The sequence below is a fragment of the Pecten maximus genome, chromosome 14, assembly GCF_902652985.1.
Source record: "Pecten maximus chromosome 14, xPecMax1.1, whole genome shotgun sequence".
Lineage (NCBI taxonomy): Eukaryota > Metazoa > Mollusca > Bivalvia > Pectinida > Pectinidae > Pecten > Pecten maximus.
In genome coordinates, this window is record NC_047028.1 from 6,432,610 (window position 1) to 6,450,484 (window position 17,875).

At 35.2% G+C, this 17,875-nt stretch overlaps 1 protein-coding gene across 5 annotated transcripts in view; it reads right to left on the minus strand.

Moving 5' to 3' along the window:
* Positions 1-325: 325 nt before the first annotated feature.
* LOC117342707 overlaps positions 326-17,875 on the minus strand; it is a 145,550-nt gene continuing 128,000 nt past the window's right edge. For all 5 annotated transcript variants that reach the window (XM_033904922.1, XM_033904921.1, XM_033904924.1 and 2 more), the window contains 10 exons: positions 10,168-10,347; positions 9,802-9,984; positions 9,200-9,379; positions 8,359-8,463; positions 7,725-7,982; positions 7,365-7,493; positions 6,921-7,005; positions 6,423-6,581; positions 6,191-6,247; positions 326-5,691 (listed from right to left, as the gene is read on the minus strand). In XM_033904922.1, the coding sequence (XP_033760813.1) occupies positions 5,531-5,691; positions 6,191-6,247; positions 6,423-6,581; positions 6,921-7,005; positions 7,365-7,493; positions 7,725-7,982; positions 8,359-8,463; positions 9,200-9,379; positions 9,802-9,984; positions 10,168-10,347 (1,497 nt within the window). In that variant the 3' untranslated portion in view covers positions 326-5,530. The remainder of the gene's footprint in view (positions 5,692-6,190; positions 6,248-6,422; positions 6,582-6,920; positions 7,006-7,364; positions 7,494-7,724; positions 7,983-8,358; positions 8,464-9,199; positions 9,380-9,801; positions 9,985-10,167; positions 10,348-17,875) is intronic.

Below are 17,875 nucleotides of genomic sequence, written 5' to 3' on the forward strand. Positions count from 1 at the left end.
CTCGAGTGAGCATGGTTTTACGTTCCAGAGGTCCACGGCTACACAACGAGTCCTACCCTGACAAACAGTGTCTCCTGGCTAAGTACAGTAATTTGGTAATGAATTAGGGAGCTAACTTCCGGTTGATTGAAGGGGTGAGGATCCCTTAACTCTCTCAGTTCTCAGTTTTAATTTTCAAAAATATACATGTAAAACTGCTTCAACTCAGACTGGCATTTGTTTCCTGAATACATCGAATATGAAGGGTAACATGGTTCAACTTTTTTCAATAGAAATGTCGACATCCTTTTAAACAAAATTAAAAAACAATAAAATACAACACAAATAAAAGTTTTGTAATTTTTATTATTATTGATTTTTTCTTCCTGCCTTTGAAATAGCAGGTTATGAATAAACCACCAGCTCTACCGAGCTTTGATATATTAATGTTGATAGATGTGACTAAAATAGTTTGTAGACTAAGTAACTGTGACCTAGTTTTTGTGTTGTACATCTAGCACTGAAATGGAGAAAATATGTACATCTTGATCTATATTTACAATCTACTTAAATACAATGTATATACATATTAAATTATTACATATACACACACATGTGTGTGTATTTTTTAATTGTTATATAATTATATAACAATATACACCGTTAAACACAAATAGACTTTGACTAGTATGCATGTCTCCCCTTAAAATAACATTAGACTTGTCTACAACAATAGCAAGAAGGTCAATTCTGCAATACTGGGGGTGAAGGAAATGTAAATCAGATGGGACTTCTGAAGATTTAAGTATTGGTGGATGAGAAATGGTAAAGAAATGCTACGACTACAATGTATGTAATAAGGAGTTGGAAGTATGTATGTAACAGGTAGATATATAAATATGCATAATACTCAGACACTTTACAACAATTATCAATAAAATACAACCAATAAAGAAAATCCACTCTATCCCAATTAATAAGGTTTCTTCATTTTTTTAGATTATGTGAAAAATATACAGCTAATTTACCAAGGCCTACGAATATTTTATTCTATCATTTAGTTTCCCAGAAAAAGCACACCTGAAATGACAGATTTATAACCAGGTGTTGCAGAAGAATTAGAATCTTATACTTGATTGACACATGTACAACACACATGTAACTTAGGTCTTATTTGAGTCATATGATGTTCTCAAAATAACTAGAAAAAAATATTGAGATTTTTTTTAACAGTAAAATTATATGTGGGGTGTCAACAAAGCAAGTTCTGAAGTATCGGGTAATTTCTATTATCAGCTGGACAACCATACATTTATATATATATTGTGTATATACTTAATATACAGTTTACTCAGATTTTAAGTCTTTTACGAGGGTAGAGGTACGTAAAAATTACTTGTATATGTTTATTTCACAATATCAAAATTAAGAAACAACAAATTAATTTGGACAGATCGTAATAATTCTACTCTTAAAAACATTCAAGGTTACCAAGTTTACCAAGGACACCCAAGGTTACCAAGGATACCAAGGATACCAAGGACACCCAAGGTTACCAAGGACACCCAAGGTTACCAAGGTTACCAAGGATACCAAGGTTAACAAGTTTACCAAGGACACCCAAAGTTACCAAGGATACCAAGGACACCCAAGGTTACCAAGGTTACCAAGGAAACCAAGGTTACCAAGGACACCCAAGGATAACAAGGTTACCAAGGACACCCAAGGACACCCAAGGACACCCAAGGTTACCAAGAAAACCAAGGTTACCAAGATTACCAAGGACACCCAAGGTTACAAAGGATACCAAGGTTACCAAGGACAACCAAGGACACCCAAGGACACCCAAGGACACCTAAGGATACAAAGGTTACCAAGGACAACAAAGGACACCCAAGGATACCAAGGATACAAAGGTTACCAAGGTTACCAAAAACCAGATAAGAGATTCTGTTTGGTAACTAGATTATTACTCCAGGTGAACATTCATATTTGCCAAAACAAATCCTGGTAAAACTTGTAATATATACTTTTCCAACATTGTTTTCCTAAAGGTAATTAAATTATGAAATATTATAAAAGTTATGATTTATAAATAAGTAACTTGAAGCCAATACATCATTAGACACAACATATTACTGTACTGTACACCCATGCCAATATCTGTTCAACTTTACAAAATAAATATAACGAAAAAGCCCCAGTGGCGATGAAACAGTGAATGGTGCAAATAAAAAACAATGCATGTTACTGTGCAGTTTGATGTGCAGCAGCTTGCTAGGACATGATCACTATGGAAATGTCTTCATTTTAAATGACCAATCAAAGTGCATAAATGGGACAGAAGCGAAAAATGAAAGTTGGAACCTAGCACGCAATGCACAAACAGGATTTCACCGTAGCCATTTAGAGATTACAATTTTTTAAATGGGAAGCGGGCAGTTCTAAATCAACAATATCTCATATTTGAATCAGGACAAATAAAGTTTGAAATTGCAGGTGTGTTTCATGATATAGATGAAAAAGATTTAGGAGGGTATATGTCAAGGAAAAGATGTACTGATAGATATTTGAACTGATATTTTTTAGATTATGAAGGATATTTTTACATAGCCCATAGAATTTAGTGCAATATTTAATGGATGTTTGGAATGGAATAATGGTAATAGAATATACTGATGAGGGTTGGAAAATAGTATAATGTATAGGGGCCTGAAAATGGTGTTATATCGGAGGAGTTAAAAGTATTGCAGCATTTGGAAGCTTGGTTAAAACAAATCACACACATACGCAAGTACCTTAAATACACAGCATTTTAACATGTACAAACACATCACATTTTAACATGTACAAACACATCACATTTTAACATATACAAACACATCAAGCCGCACATGATTAGAAAATAATCATGAATATTTGGACATATGCATTATATTTATTCATGAATAATGAGAAATCAGCACTTTGCCAGGTTTTAACATGATGTCTCGGTGACTGAGTACCCTCCATTCGTTAGCACCAACCTAACATGAACCAGTATGGACTTAAACCCTAACATCACGTCCATATAATACACCTCATTAAAAATCTAATCACTAATCAACTGTTTTCCCGGTTGGTAATATTTTCCTAGATGTGCCTCCTGCTGATTTTTGAGAATATTTCAACAACATGATCATAAAGTACGTTTAATATCAACAAAGTTAAAAATTGTAATTAAAAGATAATCCACAGGGGCGTAACAATAGCTGTTTTGGCTTTCACCTGCCATGTCATTAAGCAATCTATTTAGCTAACAATAATTAACTTATATTTGTAATTATAAATACCTGTACACGTTGAAGCAAATATTATGACCACTTTATGTACAGGTAAGACATATTCCACAGAACGCAAAGTCTAGTCCTGTTAAATTTACAACTAATGGGGTCCATGGTAACATTGATAGCTTTGTGAAACTGTTTCAACACATAACAATATGGAAAGCATTGTAGCATTTTGAAAAATTATAAAAATGAGCAGGAAGCAATCCAGAACAATACTTTATACTCCCAACCCAAATTCCAACCTACAAGTTCAGCTATCTTTATAACATTAAAGGATTTGGTTATGATAGAAACCCATGTCAGATCTCTATAAAACCATCACACTTCAGGGTCAAATGTTACATAAACAAATCTTACATTGAAATGATTTCCTTATATTTCCTCTAAGGAAAAATAATTGAATTCAGCAATTCACAAAAGAAATCGACATCAGTATAATTTATAATTATCTTATACAGGTATATGTCAATCATGTCAAATACATGAAAGAAAGATGTGATTCAATGGTGTCCACCATATATATAAATACATCTGACTGAAACGCAAAAACATCACATACATATAATCATATGCCAACCTATATATACGTCCAACTAGAAAGCTCTATGGTAATTTTTGGTATGTAAACTGTTCATTTGTTTTAGTTTTATATTGCCTTCTTGCAATAAAAGTTAGTTTGTAAAAATTGTCTACTAAATGATTCTATGAACCTTTCACATAGATAACTACCAGAAGAGGGGGTAAATGGAGAAAGTACCTCCATTTATAACATTGTGAAATATTACCTAAATGAGATCAATCTCAATTAAACCAATCACAGACTCTGTTACATTGGTGTAGTTTAATACATTAGTAGGCTTGATATGATTGGTTAATCCTAATCAGATCTATATCCAACCATATGAATATTTGTGTAAATTGTAACTTGGATATTGACATACATAATTATGCATAAACCTGGTTACCAGGTAATTCCCAAGAAATGGAAAATAAATATGAGAAATCTTTAAATGAATATTCAGTTAGCATCCTGACTAATCATTATGTATATTGGTCCTAACTGAATTGAATTATTCAGGATGTCATTGTGTTTATATGTTAAACTAGATATGGCCTGCATATCTTTGTCATGTAGATCCTTCTTTTTCTAGCCAAGGAAGTCATCCTTATTGACTAAGGCATGGCCATTCTGACTGATGAATGTCAAAATAAGGTATGTATACCTGGTGCTGCTTCTCAAGTCATCCAAGCATTTGTCAAATCAAGAAATTCAGTCCTATAAGGGCGAATTTCAATCCTGGACCATTGCTTATATTGTTTGATACAAGGAAAGGATTTCCTTTAACAAGATAAGATGCCCACATTAACAAAGATTCACTGATTCACAAACACTATGAGAGGCACACTTCCCTATTTTGTTAGGGAAATAATTGGTCCATACAGAGATGTTTGTCATCAATGTTACACTAACACTTTGGCATCAGCACCAAAACAGGGTCATCAATGTTTGATAATGAACAGTCTGGCCCTGTTCTCTCTCTGGTATAACAGCCTTTTGACTGTGGACACATCAGCAGGTTATCTCCCTTTGATTGTAGCTCTCATGTCAGCTGTGAAGATTTTTGCAAAATCTTCTTTATTTAAAGAACTATTTCAATAGCTCAACACATTGGAGATCTCTAATGACTGAGTTCTCTTTATATCCCTTTGACTGGGATCCTCTAGATCTCCATAGCCAGGGAACTGAGAATACCGAGTCCACGGTACAATGAGTAGTTAGTGTCCATCCCTTGGTCTGGTCAACAAGGAGAATTTGTAACTGGACTTAATTGTGCATGTCCATATTCCTTGGTCCAGTTAACACTGGTGTCCAGTCCATGACCTAGGTCTGTAGATCTGTCCATCATTGTAAGTATACTTTGTCTGGAGACAGATGGTGTCTTTACACATGATCATCAGAAAATCTGGACAATGGCACGTTTTGTATTGGTCGAGTTCAGTGGTAAAAACTGTCCAAATATAGGATTGGTTATTGTCATAAAAATATCTTCTATAGTAACCATGATGACAAATAATGTCACTGCTGTCGTTGTTTAAAGTACAATTCCATTCCTGAGATTTTTGGTAATCGAGTTTCACAAAAATGATTTGATGGACCCGGAGTGTCTCGACGCACCAATCAAGTCATCCATTTCTTAGCACTGCACAAACCAGGTGCTTGTTCATTTGGATGATTTTTTGTTGCCAAATAAAGACCAGCCCTTCTTCTTGTCGCGTTGTTTCTTTGTGTATGACCTTGGCAGGGTCGCGTGAGATGGAATTCCTCGTAAAAACTCTTTCTGGTACTGTATAGACACCGTGTTCTGGGATGACTGGAGCTTCTCTGTAAATAAGATATTTTTAATATATTGAAAATCATTTATATTAAAAGTTCTTGTAATAGAATAACAGTATAAAAAGAGTTATGAAGTATAAACTGTTCTGAAGAAAGGACTACTCTCAGGTGTATAGACACATATACATTTAATAAATAGATTTGATTTGACAATGTGCATAAAAACTGTTAATCTGAATAGTTTTCAAATGCTACAGTCAGGTTTTCCATCAAATTCAATGTTTTATATTTTGAATATTAAGATGTGTCACATGTAACTATGAGGTTGGGTTTATGACAATAATTAACTGTACGAAACATTTATCTCTAACTCAATCTGTGACATTATAACCAAAATCTTGATCTCCAATCCAATATAGATACATGTTGTGCCAGTTGACTGGGGGACCATTATCAATGTTGCCATATCTCTTCATTAAATACATCAAAATAAGTTGAAATATTTCCTAAATAATCACTTCACAAACAACATTAAATTACAGCATACCTTTACTTGCTCTTAACTTGTTGAGGACAGTTTTCTTCCAATGAAAAGGCACAAAGTCTGGAAAAGAAGTTTTATAGTAAGGTATTATTGTATAATGGCTGTAAACCTCATGTTTTAGGAGTATGATAACACTAAATTGTAGAGAAAAGAAAATGCTATTAACATTTTTTAAAAGTTATATTTTTTCCAAGCTTATCAACGATTTCCTTTGAATCAATAATGAAAGACTTACTGTTTTCCTGGTCTTCCTTCACTCTTTGTCTCTCCTTCTGGAAAGCCCGCATCCATCTTTGTTTCTCGGAAGCGGTCTTGGTATAGAGTAGGTACCACTTATCACGAACTGTTTCATGTAACTTCCATGCATTCTTTACTGTTACATTATACTGCAGATCTGAAAAAATAAAAGTTGTTTTAACTTTTAGCTGCTTTATATCCTGAATGTTCCTGATTTAATTTTGATTTGTTTTAATCACTAGACAAGGTAAAATGGTGAAACATTTCCAAAAATCAATACTTAATTTTTATAAAACATTCGAGTGAATGTAGTCATCATGAAAAAAAGACATGATCAAGAATTTAGAATTAGTAAAACTATAATATGAATGTAAGTATAACATTGTAACAGTTGTTCATTTACTGAAATATTGATATCTTTATACACAGACCTTTTCTTTTTTTTTCATTCTGTGAAATAAATAAACATTACTAAAAGATATGCTTAAACCTTTACCTTTTCCATCCTCCACTGCTATCAACTCACATTCATCCAAATCCACTCGGCCTTTATAACTAAATCCATTCTTTTTCAGGAGATCCTGCAACAGAAGAAACAAATTATATATCATAATTAACATAATAAAAATGAATTAAACAAATTATATATCATAATAAAATGATAAAAATGAATTAACAAGCAAATTATACATCATTATTATCGTCGCTTTACTTCCATTCTTGATGAACATATCCTTGAATATTAACTGTATTCTAAAGATTGAGCAGCTTGTATTCAATAAGATACTTGTTAGATGTTTTAATTCAGTTATAAATATCTAAACCCCAATGAAATGTCAATCTCCTCTCCCTTAAAGCTGTCAATACTTTCTACACAGCAACACATCGGGGTCAATGACTGATAACACTTGACATATAACCTCAAGCCTCATCAACTTACTTTTTTACAGTAAACCAGTTGTCGATCAAACAGGAAGAAGTACCGTTCCTGGGACCAGCCTCCAGAGTTGATCTTATTGAACTCTCCAGATGTTATCAGCTCGGAGCTCTTGTCTAGTAGATCAGGCCCCTGAAATAAGGAAACAGTACCAGTAACAAATCTGTTGAAATGAACTTTGTCATATCTGTATTGATACAATCTACGATCACCCAAAGGAATGCAAACAGCATACATGCCAAATCACATTTCAATTATTAAATTTTTGTCTTCACTTTTTTACTATTATATATACATGTCCATATAAAATGATTCACAATGACTAACTGAATTAGGAGGAAACTTTGATATGTATCTACCAACCTGCCAATCCTCTACACTCTGTTGCCAGCGGGCCAGTTTCTCGATGCTTTCCATTTTGCGTTTACGTTCATTGATGAGTGCCGCAATCTTCTTCATGGCCTCGAGAGCGCCCTCTACATTATGATAATCAGGGTGGCTGGGAGGTGTGTACTTGAGGAGTTCGGCCAGTTGGAGGGGGTACTTGCAGATTTTCTGTACGGGAGTCAGTAAGAAACCTTCTAGTGGAATCTCTATCATCTCCTGTAGTAGTCGACATGCCTGGAAATATCAAAAGTGACAATGAGGTCAAAGGTTAAGGTCTCTAAAAAGTGAGGTCAGTTGTAGCAGCTAAAATTGAGAGTACAGTAGTGTGAAGTCTACATGTAGTATGTACAGTTAGACTCAACTTCATACATTAGTATTCAAAATGAGTAAATCATCATATACAGCAAGGTTATGGTCAAGATCAAGGTCAAGGTCACAATGGGAGCAAATTGAAAACATCACACTTGTGTGTAAATTCAAAATGTCCAAATGATAAAATGTAAAATTACAAAAGTGCAATGTCAAGGATGGAATATCAGAATTAACAGGGTAAGAGGATTGTAAATGTCACTGAGTTACTGATATTAAAGATTTGTGTGATTAAACTTACCTCAAAGAAATGTCTATATTTCTGTTTCCGGTAGAGATCCTTCAGTTCCTCTGAGGCTGAGGGATGGTTATTGCAGTAGTCAGAATAAATCTCAAATTCTTTACTCTGTAAAAAGTAAAACAGTCTTTATTGTATAATTTCTCGGTACTTAAATGTGTTACCCTCAGATAGGTATACTGGGGTGACAGTAATGTGTTACCCTCAGATAGGTATACTGAGGTGACAGTAATGTGTTACCCTCAGATAGGTGTACTGAGGTGACAGTAATGTGTTACCCTCAGATAGGTATACTGGGGTGACAATAATGTGTTACCCTCAGATAGGTATACTGGGGTGACAGTAATGTGTTACCCTCAGATAGGTATACTGAGGTGACAGTAATGTGTTACGCTCAGATAGGTATACTGAGGTGACAGTAATGTGTTACCCTCAGATAGGTATACTGCGGTGACAGTTAGTCTGAAGAAATCTTAATAACTGATTCTGAATTTTAGAACAAAATCCTCATTTTTCAGTTAGGATCTAAAACTATCCCATCATAAAAGTCTACCAAGAGGGATTCTAATAATGCTATTCCTCATCCCTCTTCAAATTCCTTTATCATTGTCAATCCAGCATAAAGATTTTCCTCCGAGATATTCCCACCCTCACAGACACGATCTTAATATGTCTGCCAATCCTACTTCATATTTGAGAAATTAAGTCAAAGTGTCTTAAAAAAATTCCATCGTGATTGTTGAAGGGATCTGTTGGTATCACCTGCTAATGAAGATTTTAAAATATTGTAGGACAACATAATCTTTGCTGTGAAGAATCCAGACCAGGTGTTGATGGTACATACCTGTGTGAGAAAGCAGTGTCCTAATTCACTGAGGTGGGGACTGTCAGAAGTAAACGCTTGGTCTAATGATTCGAGGAAGCGGTTGGAAAAACTATAGATGTCTTCAATATTGCCAAATATCACACTTATTCTGTCTTCCGAGAACATGTCTGCCCTCTTCCGAGCATGCTTGATGTACCCCTGTCAGACAAAGCAGAAATATGTTTTGAACTATAAAGTGGATATTGTTGATATCCTGTAGTTACAAAAAAAAAAAAAATTTGTTGACCAATATTTATCCTGTTATAAGCATACAGGAGCCCAACACAAACTCTGTCTCAAAGATCTGGCTTATTACAGTACAATCAGACAGCATATCTTCTATTATTTATTTATTTATTACATTATTTTAAACCATCACAATATCTAATTTCCATTAACTGTCGGTAATTTTGATGATATCATTAATTTGATATTTTAATAATATTATACAATAACATACATATCTTAGATGTTGTTTGTTTGAGTTCTATCTCCCTTTAGTTTTAATTTGATTTCCAGGAAAACATTGCAAAATACAACATTTTTGGCATAAATACATGTACAAGTTCAATCATGTTTACCTCGACCACATCTTTGAGATGCTTGACGTACTCCCGTTCAGCACTAATGATTTCATTGACAACATTTTCGCGGGCCTGCTCCTTGTTGATGACGCTGACCCTTCGTAACTTTGGTGATAACTGCGTGACCTCAGAGGACTGTGAAACTGTATCTTCCTCGTACGGTTCCTGGTTCACTCGTAACTGTAACACAAATCAGGTTCTAATGAGTAATTTTTGGTTTATGACCGATTCTATCCTATAGGTTTCTAGAAGTAAGGTAACATTAGGCGTTGTGTAGGAGAAGTTTGAAAACTATCCAAGATTTATGAGGGTAAATACCTCTTAAAGTTTCGTGGTCTAAGCTGTTGTCATAGCTAAACTTACCCTGACAAACGTCGCTGGGAACCAGCCCTCTCGCTCATCAATCGCGCCCCACCACCAATCCTTGTCACCCATGTCCATCACCTCGATGACATCACCAGCATGGAAACCCAATTCCTCGGGATCCATGGTGATGTGGTCCCATAATGCCTCAGCACATGTTAAACTCTCCCCCTCAGGCATCTGTTGATAGAAAATGTAAATTTTGATTCTGAGTTCTTTTTACAACTTGTGTGTGCTCTGTTAAAGATTGTGTAACAGTACATTATCACCATTGTTAAATCATAGCCAACTTATCAAAACTGAGTTCCCTCCCCTGGATTTCCGAGTAACCAATCAAAAATGGAGTCCATCCCTCCCCTGAAGTCCACATCGGGGTCAAACTAAGCATGACCATAATTTATAGTGACTTATTTGTCAATGGGTCATACATGAACAAGTCACACGTGGCTATCTGACCACATCAAACATATACTCATGCATGAACAGTCTATCAGTTTTAAACCACAAAATGTGTACTTAAATATTTCTTTGGGTTTTTAAGTGGATCGTGTCCTGTGGCTTATCTATCAGCAATTTCCACATTTACAGTAAATTATGGCACTCGCACCAACATCCTGGTTACATAAAAGGCGTGAATTAGTACATTATAAAATGAAAATCATTTCAGTAGTACTTGTTTATGTATAAATGTACTAAAACCATGGAAAACGGAACAGGAATTTACCTCTTAATAAATGCCACAATACCAGTACAGCCTCCCTACGACTGTTGTATTTACCAGAATAAACACCCATGTCCTCCCTACGACTGTTGTATTTACCAGAATAAACACCCATGTCCTCCCTACAGCTGTTGTGTTTACCAGATTAAACACCCATGTCCTCCCTACGACTGTTGTATTTACCAGAATAAACACCCATGTCCTCCCTACGACTGTTGTATTTACCAGAATAAACACCAATGTCCTCCTTACAACTGCTGTAGATACCAGAATAAACACCCATGTCCTCCCTACGACTGTTGTATTTACCAGAATAAACACCCATGTCCTCCTTACAACTGCTGTAGATACCAGAATAAACACCCATGTCCTCCCTACGACTGTTGTATTTACCAGAATAAACACCCATGTCCTCCTTACGACTGCTGTAGATACCAGAATAAACACCCATGTCCTCCCTACGACTGCTGTAGATACCAGAATAAACACCCATGTCCCCCCTACAACTGTTGTATTTACCAGAATAAACACCCATGTCCTCCCTACGACTGCTGTAGATACCAGAATAAACACCAATGTCCTTCAGTAGAGGTTTAGGTGCCAAAATAAACCTTAATTTTATATGTCAGTAATCTCAAGGTTGCTTTATGCTCTAAACAACATATTGCTTCAAAATCACAGGTATAAACTAAACCCCTCAGATCAGGATATCAGTATACACAGAGCCCCTCAGATCAGGATATCGGTATACACTGGACCCCTCAGATCAGGATATCGGTATACACTAAACCCCTCAGATCAGGATATTGGTATACACAGAACCCCTCAGATCAGGATATTGGTATACACTGAACCCCTCAGATCAGGACATCGGTATACACTAAACCCCTCAGATCAGGATATTGGTATACACTAAACCCCTCAGATCAGGATATCAGTATACACAGAACCCCTCAGATCAGGATATTGGTATACACTAAACCCCTCAGATCAGGATATCGGTATACACTGAACCCCTCAGATCAGGATATTGGTATACACTGAACCCCTCAGATCAGGATATTGGTATACACTGGACCCCTCAGATCAGGATATCGGTATACACAGAACCCCTCAGATCAGGATATCGGTATACACTAAACCCCTCAGATCAGGATATCGGTATACACTAAACCCCTCAGATCAGGATATCGGTATACACTAAACCCCTCAGATCAGGATATCGGTATACACTGAACCCCTCAGATCAGGATATCGGTATACACTGAACCCCTCAGATCAGGATATCGGTATACACAGAACCCCTCAAATCAGGATATCAAAACTAACCAATTTTCATTGAATGTCAGGTCCCAATTACCCAATACTGCTTTTACTATGAAGCAAAAACAATGAACCAGCATGTGTAAAACCTGTCTTGTCCGAATCCAGAGTATTCTGACAGCCTGTCTAATCCAAAATGTTCTTTTAATAACATTTATAACCAAAATGTACCTCAGTGTGTCAGATTGGACAGGGAAGGAAGTTTATACGGATTATACACAACTGTCCAATGTTACAGGATGATTAAATATATATATGTATTTTTTTTGTAGGACAAACAGGATGTGAACTGAGATTAGAAATGAATGTAACATAGACAACAACAAATCAAAAATGATGAATTAGGCTTCCTAAACGTTAGTTAACATATATACACCAATTAGGCTTCCTAAACGTTAGTAAACATATATACACCAATTAGGCTTCCTAAACATTAGTAAACATATATACACCAATTAGGCTTCCTAAACGTTAGTAAACATATATACACCAATTAGGCTTCCTAAACATTAGTAAACATATATACACCAATTAGGCTTCCTAAACGTTAGTAAACATATATACACCAATTAGGCTTCCTAAACGTTAGTAAACATATATACACCAATTAGGCTTCCTAAACGTTAGTAAACATATATACACCAATTAGGCTTCCTAAACGTTAGTAAATAGAGGATATCTAACAGTGTCTTCAGTAATACCAAATATATTTCACGAGTGGGGCTAATATTTTTATATTTTTCACAAGTGCGCAGCACGAGTGAAAAATATCAAAATATTAGCCGCACGAGTGAAATATATTTGGTATTACTGAAGACACTGTTAGATATTCTGTTTATTACATTTTTTATCAACGAAAACCCTACCCCGTATGCTAACTAGGACTACAGCGATAATTTGTAAACAAAAACAGTAGTTTCCCCTGTCCAGGTGCTGACATATATGTCAGGCTTTCTGATTGGTCAATTATTTTGGTATTTTCTAATCTTGAATTTGATTGGTCAAATCAGCAAAAGTGATATTTTTCACTAGTGAAAAATATGATATTCTTCACTAGTGAAAAATATCACTTTTATAGAATGAATAATTTTTGATATTTCACTAGTAAAAATGTAATAAACATATATACACCAATTAGGCTTCCTAAACGTTAGTAAACATATATTCACCAATTAGGCTTCCTAAACGTTTGTAAACATATATACACCAATGTTCAAAGAATGAATTTCAAATACTCAAACACAGTCAAACAATCTACATCACAGCAATATTTTTACAATTTTTTTTTCCTATTTTATTTCTTTTTCTATTTTTTATTGAACTGATATACACTAATTGCTGTTCTCCACTTGCCGTAGTTTATTGTTTAGAGTTTAATTAGTTATTGATCGTAACCACTCACAAGACACCCTACAGCTAGTCACCCCACAGACAGACACCCTACAGTGTTATTTCTATAATGAGCCTCGCCAGTAATCCACAACTTAACAAACCTCCAAAGCATGAACAGCTTACAGCCAACAACTCAGAAAATAATATTTTTACTGAATATCTGATATCAAACTTTAGGAATAATAGTAGATTAGCTTTGCTGTTGAGGTGATGTATATTAAAAGGTTAAATTTCTTTGTTTCTAGATGTATTTATTTCACACACTGCAAAGCTCACAAAGAAAGGGTCAGGTGCTTAATAACCTATAAAACAAGTTTTAATTACACTTTAAACATCCATAAAATAAACTATTTTGTCTGAAGTAGATCTGTGAACAACAATAAAGGAACAGTGTACTTGTGTTATGTGATGAGTTATCTCCCCTAATGCAATTAAGATGATGATGAGATGAATTTTGAAGTAATCAAGATCAGCTGTATTTCGGAAATTCTAATAACGAACTTTAAACTAACAAACTTAACCCATCTTTTTCATGCATATATAAACGAAGAAATTTGAATTTAAATGAAGAAAATATTTCAGTTTTAGTCCTGCAACATTATTTGAGGAATGAAATTGTTCGTACCTCGATCATTTATAATAACTATAATTTTACTTATCATACTGCCTAGAAATGATGGAAAAACATTAATCCAGGTATAAAAAACCACACACCATCAAACTATCACAGAATTTGTGAATCAAATGTTTCCCTATTTTAGTTCAGAACTTCAATCTGAAAAATCAATAAGATTGCATTGGCATAAAACAGTAGAAGCCCTAGTACACGGGCAAGAATCCTATAAACAGCCTGGCAGCCTATATATAGATACATATATAGGCTTCTATCCTATCCTGGAAATCTCCCTCATAGGGCTGTATTAATATTAGCTGGCAGTGGCGGGTCTAAATCATTCATGATGTATAAATCATAGCACGACACACACACATTAGCAGGCCTGGAGCTATGTTTCCTTAACTTACTCCCTGGAAACACTTCATACATTAATAATAATCAACCTCATATAAGAACATTGATTCCTTATTTAACACATAATTTTCTGATGTAGAATTGTATCATTCATAAAAAATATGACCACAATTTAGCAAGAGTGAATGAAGAAAGAGATTTGAAACACTGAATTTCATTCATGCAATTCCCTCTAATTAGAGACCACCTGTGTTAAGAGACCTCCTCCATTAAGAATATGTGAGCATTATGCAACATTGAATACCGAAGATACAAGAGACTTGAGCTCGATTAAATCTAGTATTTTGTACAGTCTCACTCCATCTATCTCAAATTTTAACGAACTGTTAACAAAGAGATATACATGTATAGACAGATGGTGTATAACTTAATAATATATATATAATAAGTGTTGATATATTCGAGGTGATGGATACAACTGTTTCCACTCCAACCCGAGGTGCTCCTTTATAGGAGGTATATATACATACAAGACAAGACATGGCAACGAACCATTCTTAAAAAAATACAAACCCTAAACGTTTCAAACAGGATGCTCAAAACTAAGGATTCATTTAAACCTTTTTGTATACATCTGAAGATAGAGCTGCATAAAACTACATTTAATTTTTACTTATTTTCCCTCACATCCAAACACACCACTGAACCAACCTTAAAAACGGGTACAGGAAGTCCACACTCTGGACAAGTTGCCATGGTGATGTGAAAGCATCACTACATCTCCATGTATAATGATCTATCACTAAAACACATCCACGCCTTGGTAAAAACCAAATGATCAAGAATGAGTTCACATCCTGAATATTGACGGTTCACGTTCCTTGTTTTTAGTTGTGGTAATGTTTCCTTGTACGCAGATAAAAATCGAATCACTTCAATATAAAATGGAAAGGTACACTCTCAAAGTTCGTGGACAGAAAAACATGGCAGTTTAACTTTTGAAAATTTTTTCCACATCGTAACGCTATAATACAAAAGGTCACCTTCTGTTTTAAAAGAAGAGTTGCCAAAATATATTAGCAAACAAAATCCATTTTTGACTTCTGAGGTTCATACGAACGATTGTTTTGTTTGTGACTCAGTCAGTAAACACTATCTTGGCGATTTCCTGCCATTATTCTGAACTTCCAGAACACACTTCTCCAGTGGTAACAGGTGGGCCAGCTCGGTTTATAATGAGAAATTCTAAATGAGAGAAAAAATGTTCAAAATGTTAAAACATCCAAGTAAGGTTAGCACACTTCTGGGGAAACATCAGCATGTTTATAACACCTGGACAGTGTACACAGCTCCAGTACTAGGTTGTAATTCAGCCAGATTCTTATGAAATATGTAGAAACAACAGCTTTACTTCTGCCTTCGTAATAATACACAAATTAGTGTAATAAGCCTACTGATGTTACACAGGCCCGGTCGCCTCCTCCTGGTGAGATTTAACCGTGATGTAACGTCCTCCATATAAAACTAATTGTGTTTTGGTGTAGGAAAAAGTATACAAAACACCACACCTCCACTCAAATTTGAAAATATTCATTAAAACAATGAAGACCGATATTGATTAATTGGACCAATGCTACAGATGTATGGTTAGTGTATACTTAATTAGTGTGTACTACTTGTGTGCTGGACACAAGCATTCCTTCACAACTACATAACATCCTCATTATTTTGACATTTCTCCAACAGATTAAATTCTCCCTTTTGATAAGTTACAGCACACTTCTCTGATAGCGTGTTTTACTCAATCTCTTGTCCAACAATCCCGTCTTTACTACTCAATCTCTTGTCCAGTTCCAAAAATCCAGTCAATCAGTCAGAGTATCTGTACGTACAGGTCCAACATCAATTTTTTTTTCTCTCAATTTCTTCTAAACTTAATGCTATAATTCCCATGTTTGTATTCCTAGCACATGTTGAAGTGATCCAGAGGAATGTTTTATAATAAATTGTCCAAGTGGGATTCCTGTTTCTCTAGTCCTGAAGGGTATGATGTTTTGTAACAGAACTCCCAATCACACAATCAACACGGCCAGCGTGGTGATGAACTGCGTCCTTCTAATAAAGTGCAAATGTGATGCACATAATGCACTAAGCGTGTTCCCGACTTCTTCTCTGTGTCACAGATAACGCCACGCTATCACAGAACATCACTAGTCTGGTTCGTATTAATAATTCCTCATTAGAAATTCATGGCACAGACATTTTGCATAATTGTTTTGGAATTAAATTATACAGGTGATAAAAGAAAGATCATTTAAACTTAGTTACCAATGTCTTGAGGAAAACACTCCATCCTGAAAATAATTATTCAACATGTGAATATTGCTGTTTTTATGGTTTAATATTATAACCTTGAAGGAAGACATTTGGAAATTGATGTCTTCAGATCTAGAGCCAAACATTCCAGGATATTTCAGTGTGTCCTAACACACAGCACATTTAGTTATAATCATCATTAAAATTCCTCAGCATTAAAATACACACATCCAGATTATATAACCCTCCTCAATGGCGTATCTAAGATCTGCTGAATGAACACAATCATTTTGTCTTTTCCTCAGACACAAACTCTCCTTTGAATTGATCCTCTCTGCTGGTATAAAATTGATCAGCCAGTGTAGATAACAGATTTTACCAACATTATAGGCACATGTCTTTTTCCACAACCAATCTTGTCACAACAAGCTCACGGCTTCAGAATGTAAATATTTTCTTTCTCGAAAACAAAATAAACCTCAAAGTGTCTATGATCACAAAAATATAAAAGGAAATTTAAGGTAGATTGGAGGAAAGAAAAAGTTCTGTATGAGTAAAGAAGCACCCTAACTGGTCGAATAGGAGATTTTTCACTGTGGAACCCACATACACTTTTCTTTTTATCAAGATTACAGAATACCCTGAGTGGTAGGTAGCGGTGATAGATATCAGGAAGGCACTCTGCAGGTGCCTTGATGTTTATATGCTGTTTACTGGAAAAGACTTTACCAAAATATATTATGCAGATAATATCAAAGTCAAGAATTTAGGTGCCAGTATCTAATGGCAGTGTGCTGATATTTGGTTTGGGTTTGTAACAACACCTTACACAGTGTTCGATAGACTGTCTCACTCTGATACATGAAACATCGTAATCCTGGGCCCTGCTAATCAATAACGAGGAAGCATTTAGAGTCGGAAACTGACGGTGCTATAACTTGACTTTATGGAGTCACAGTCTTCACAATGTAGAAAGTCTGGGGGCT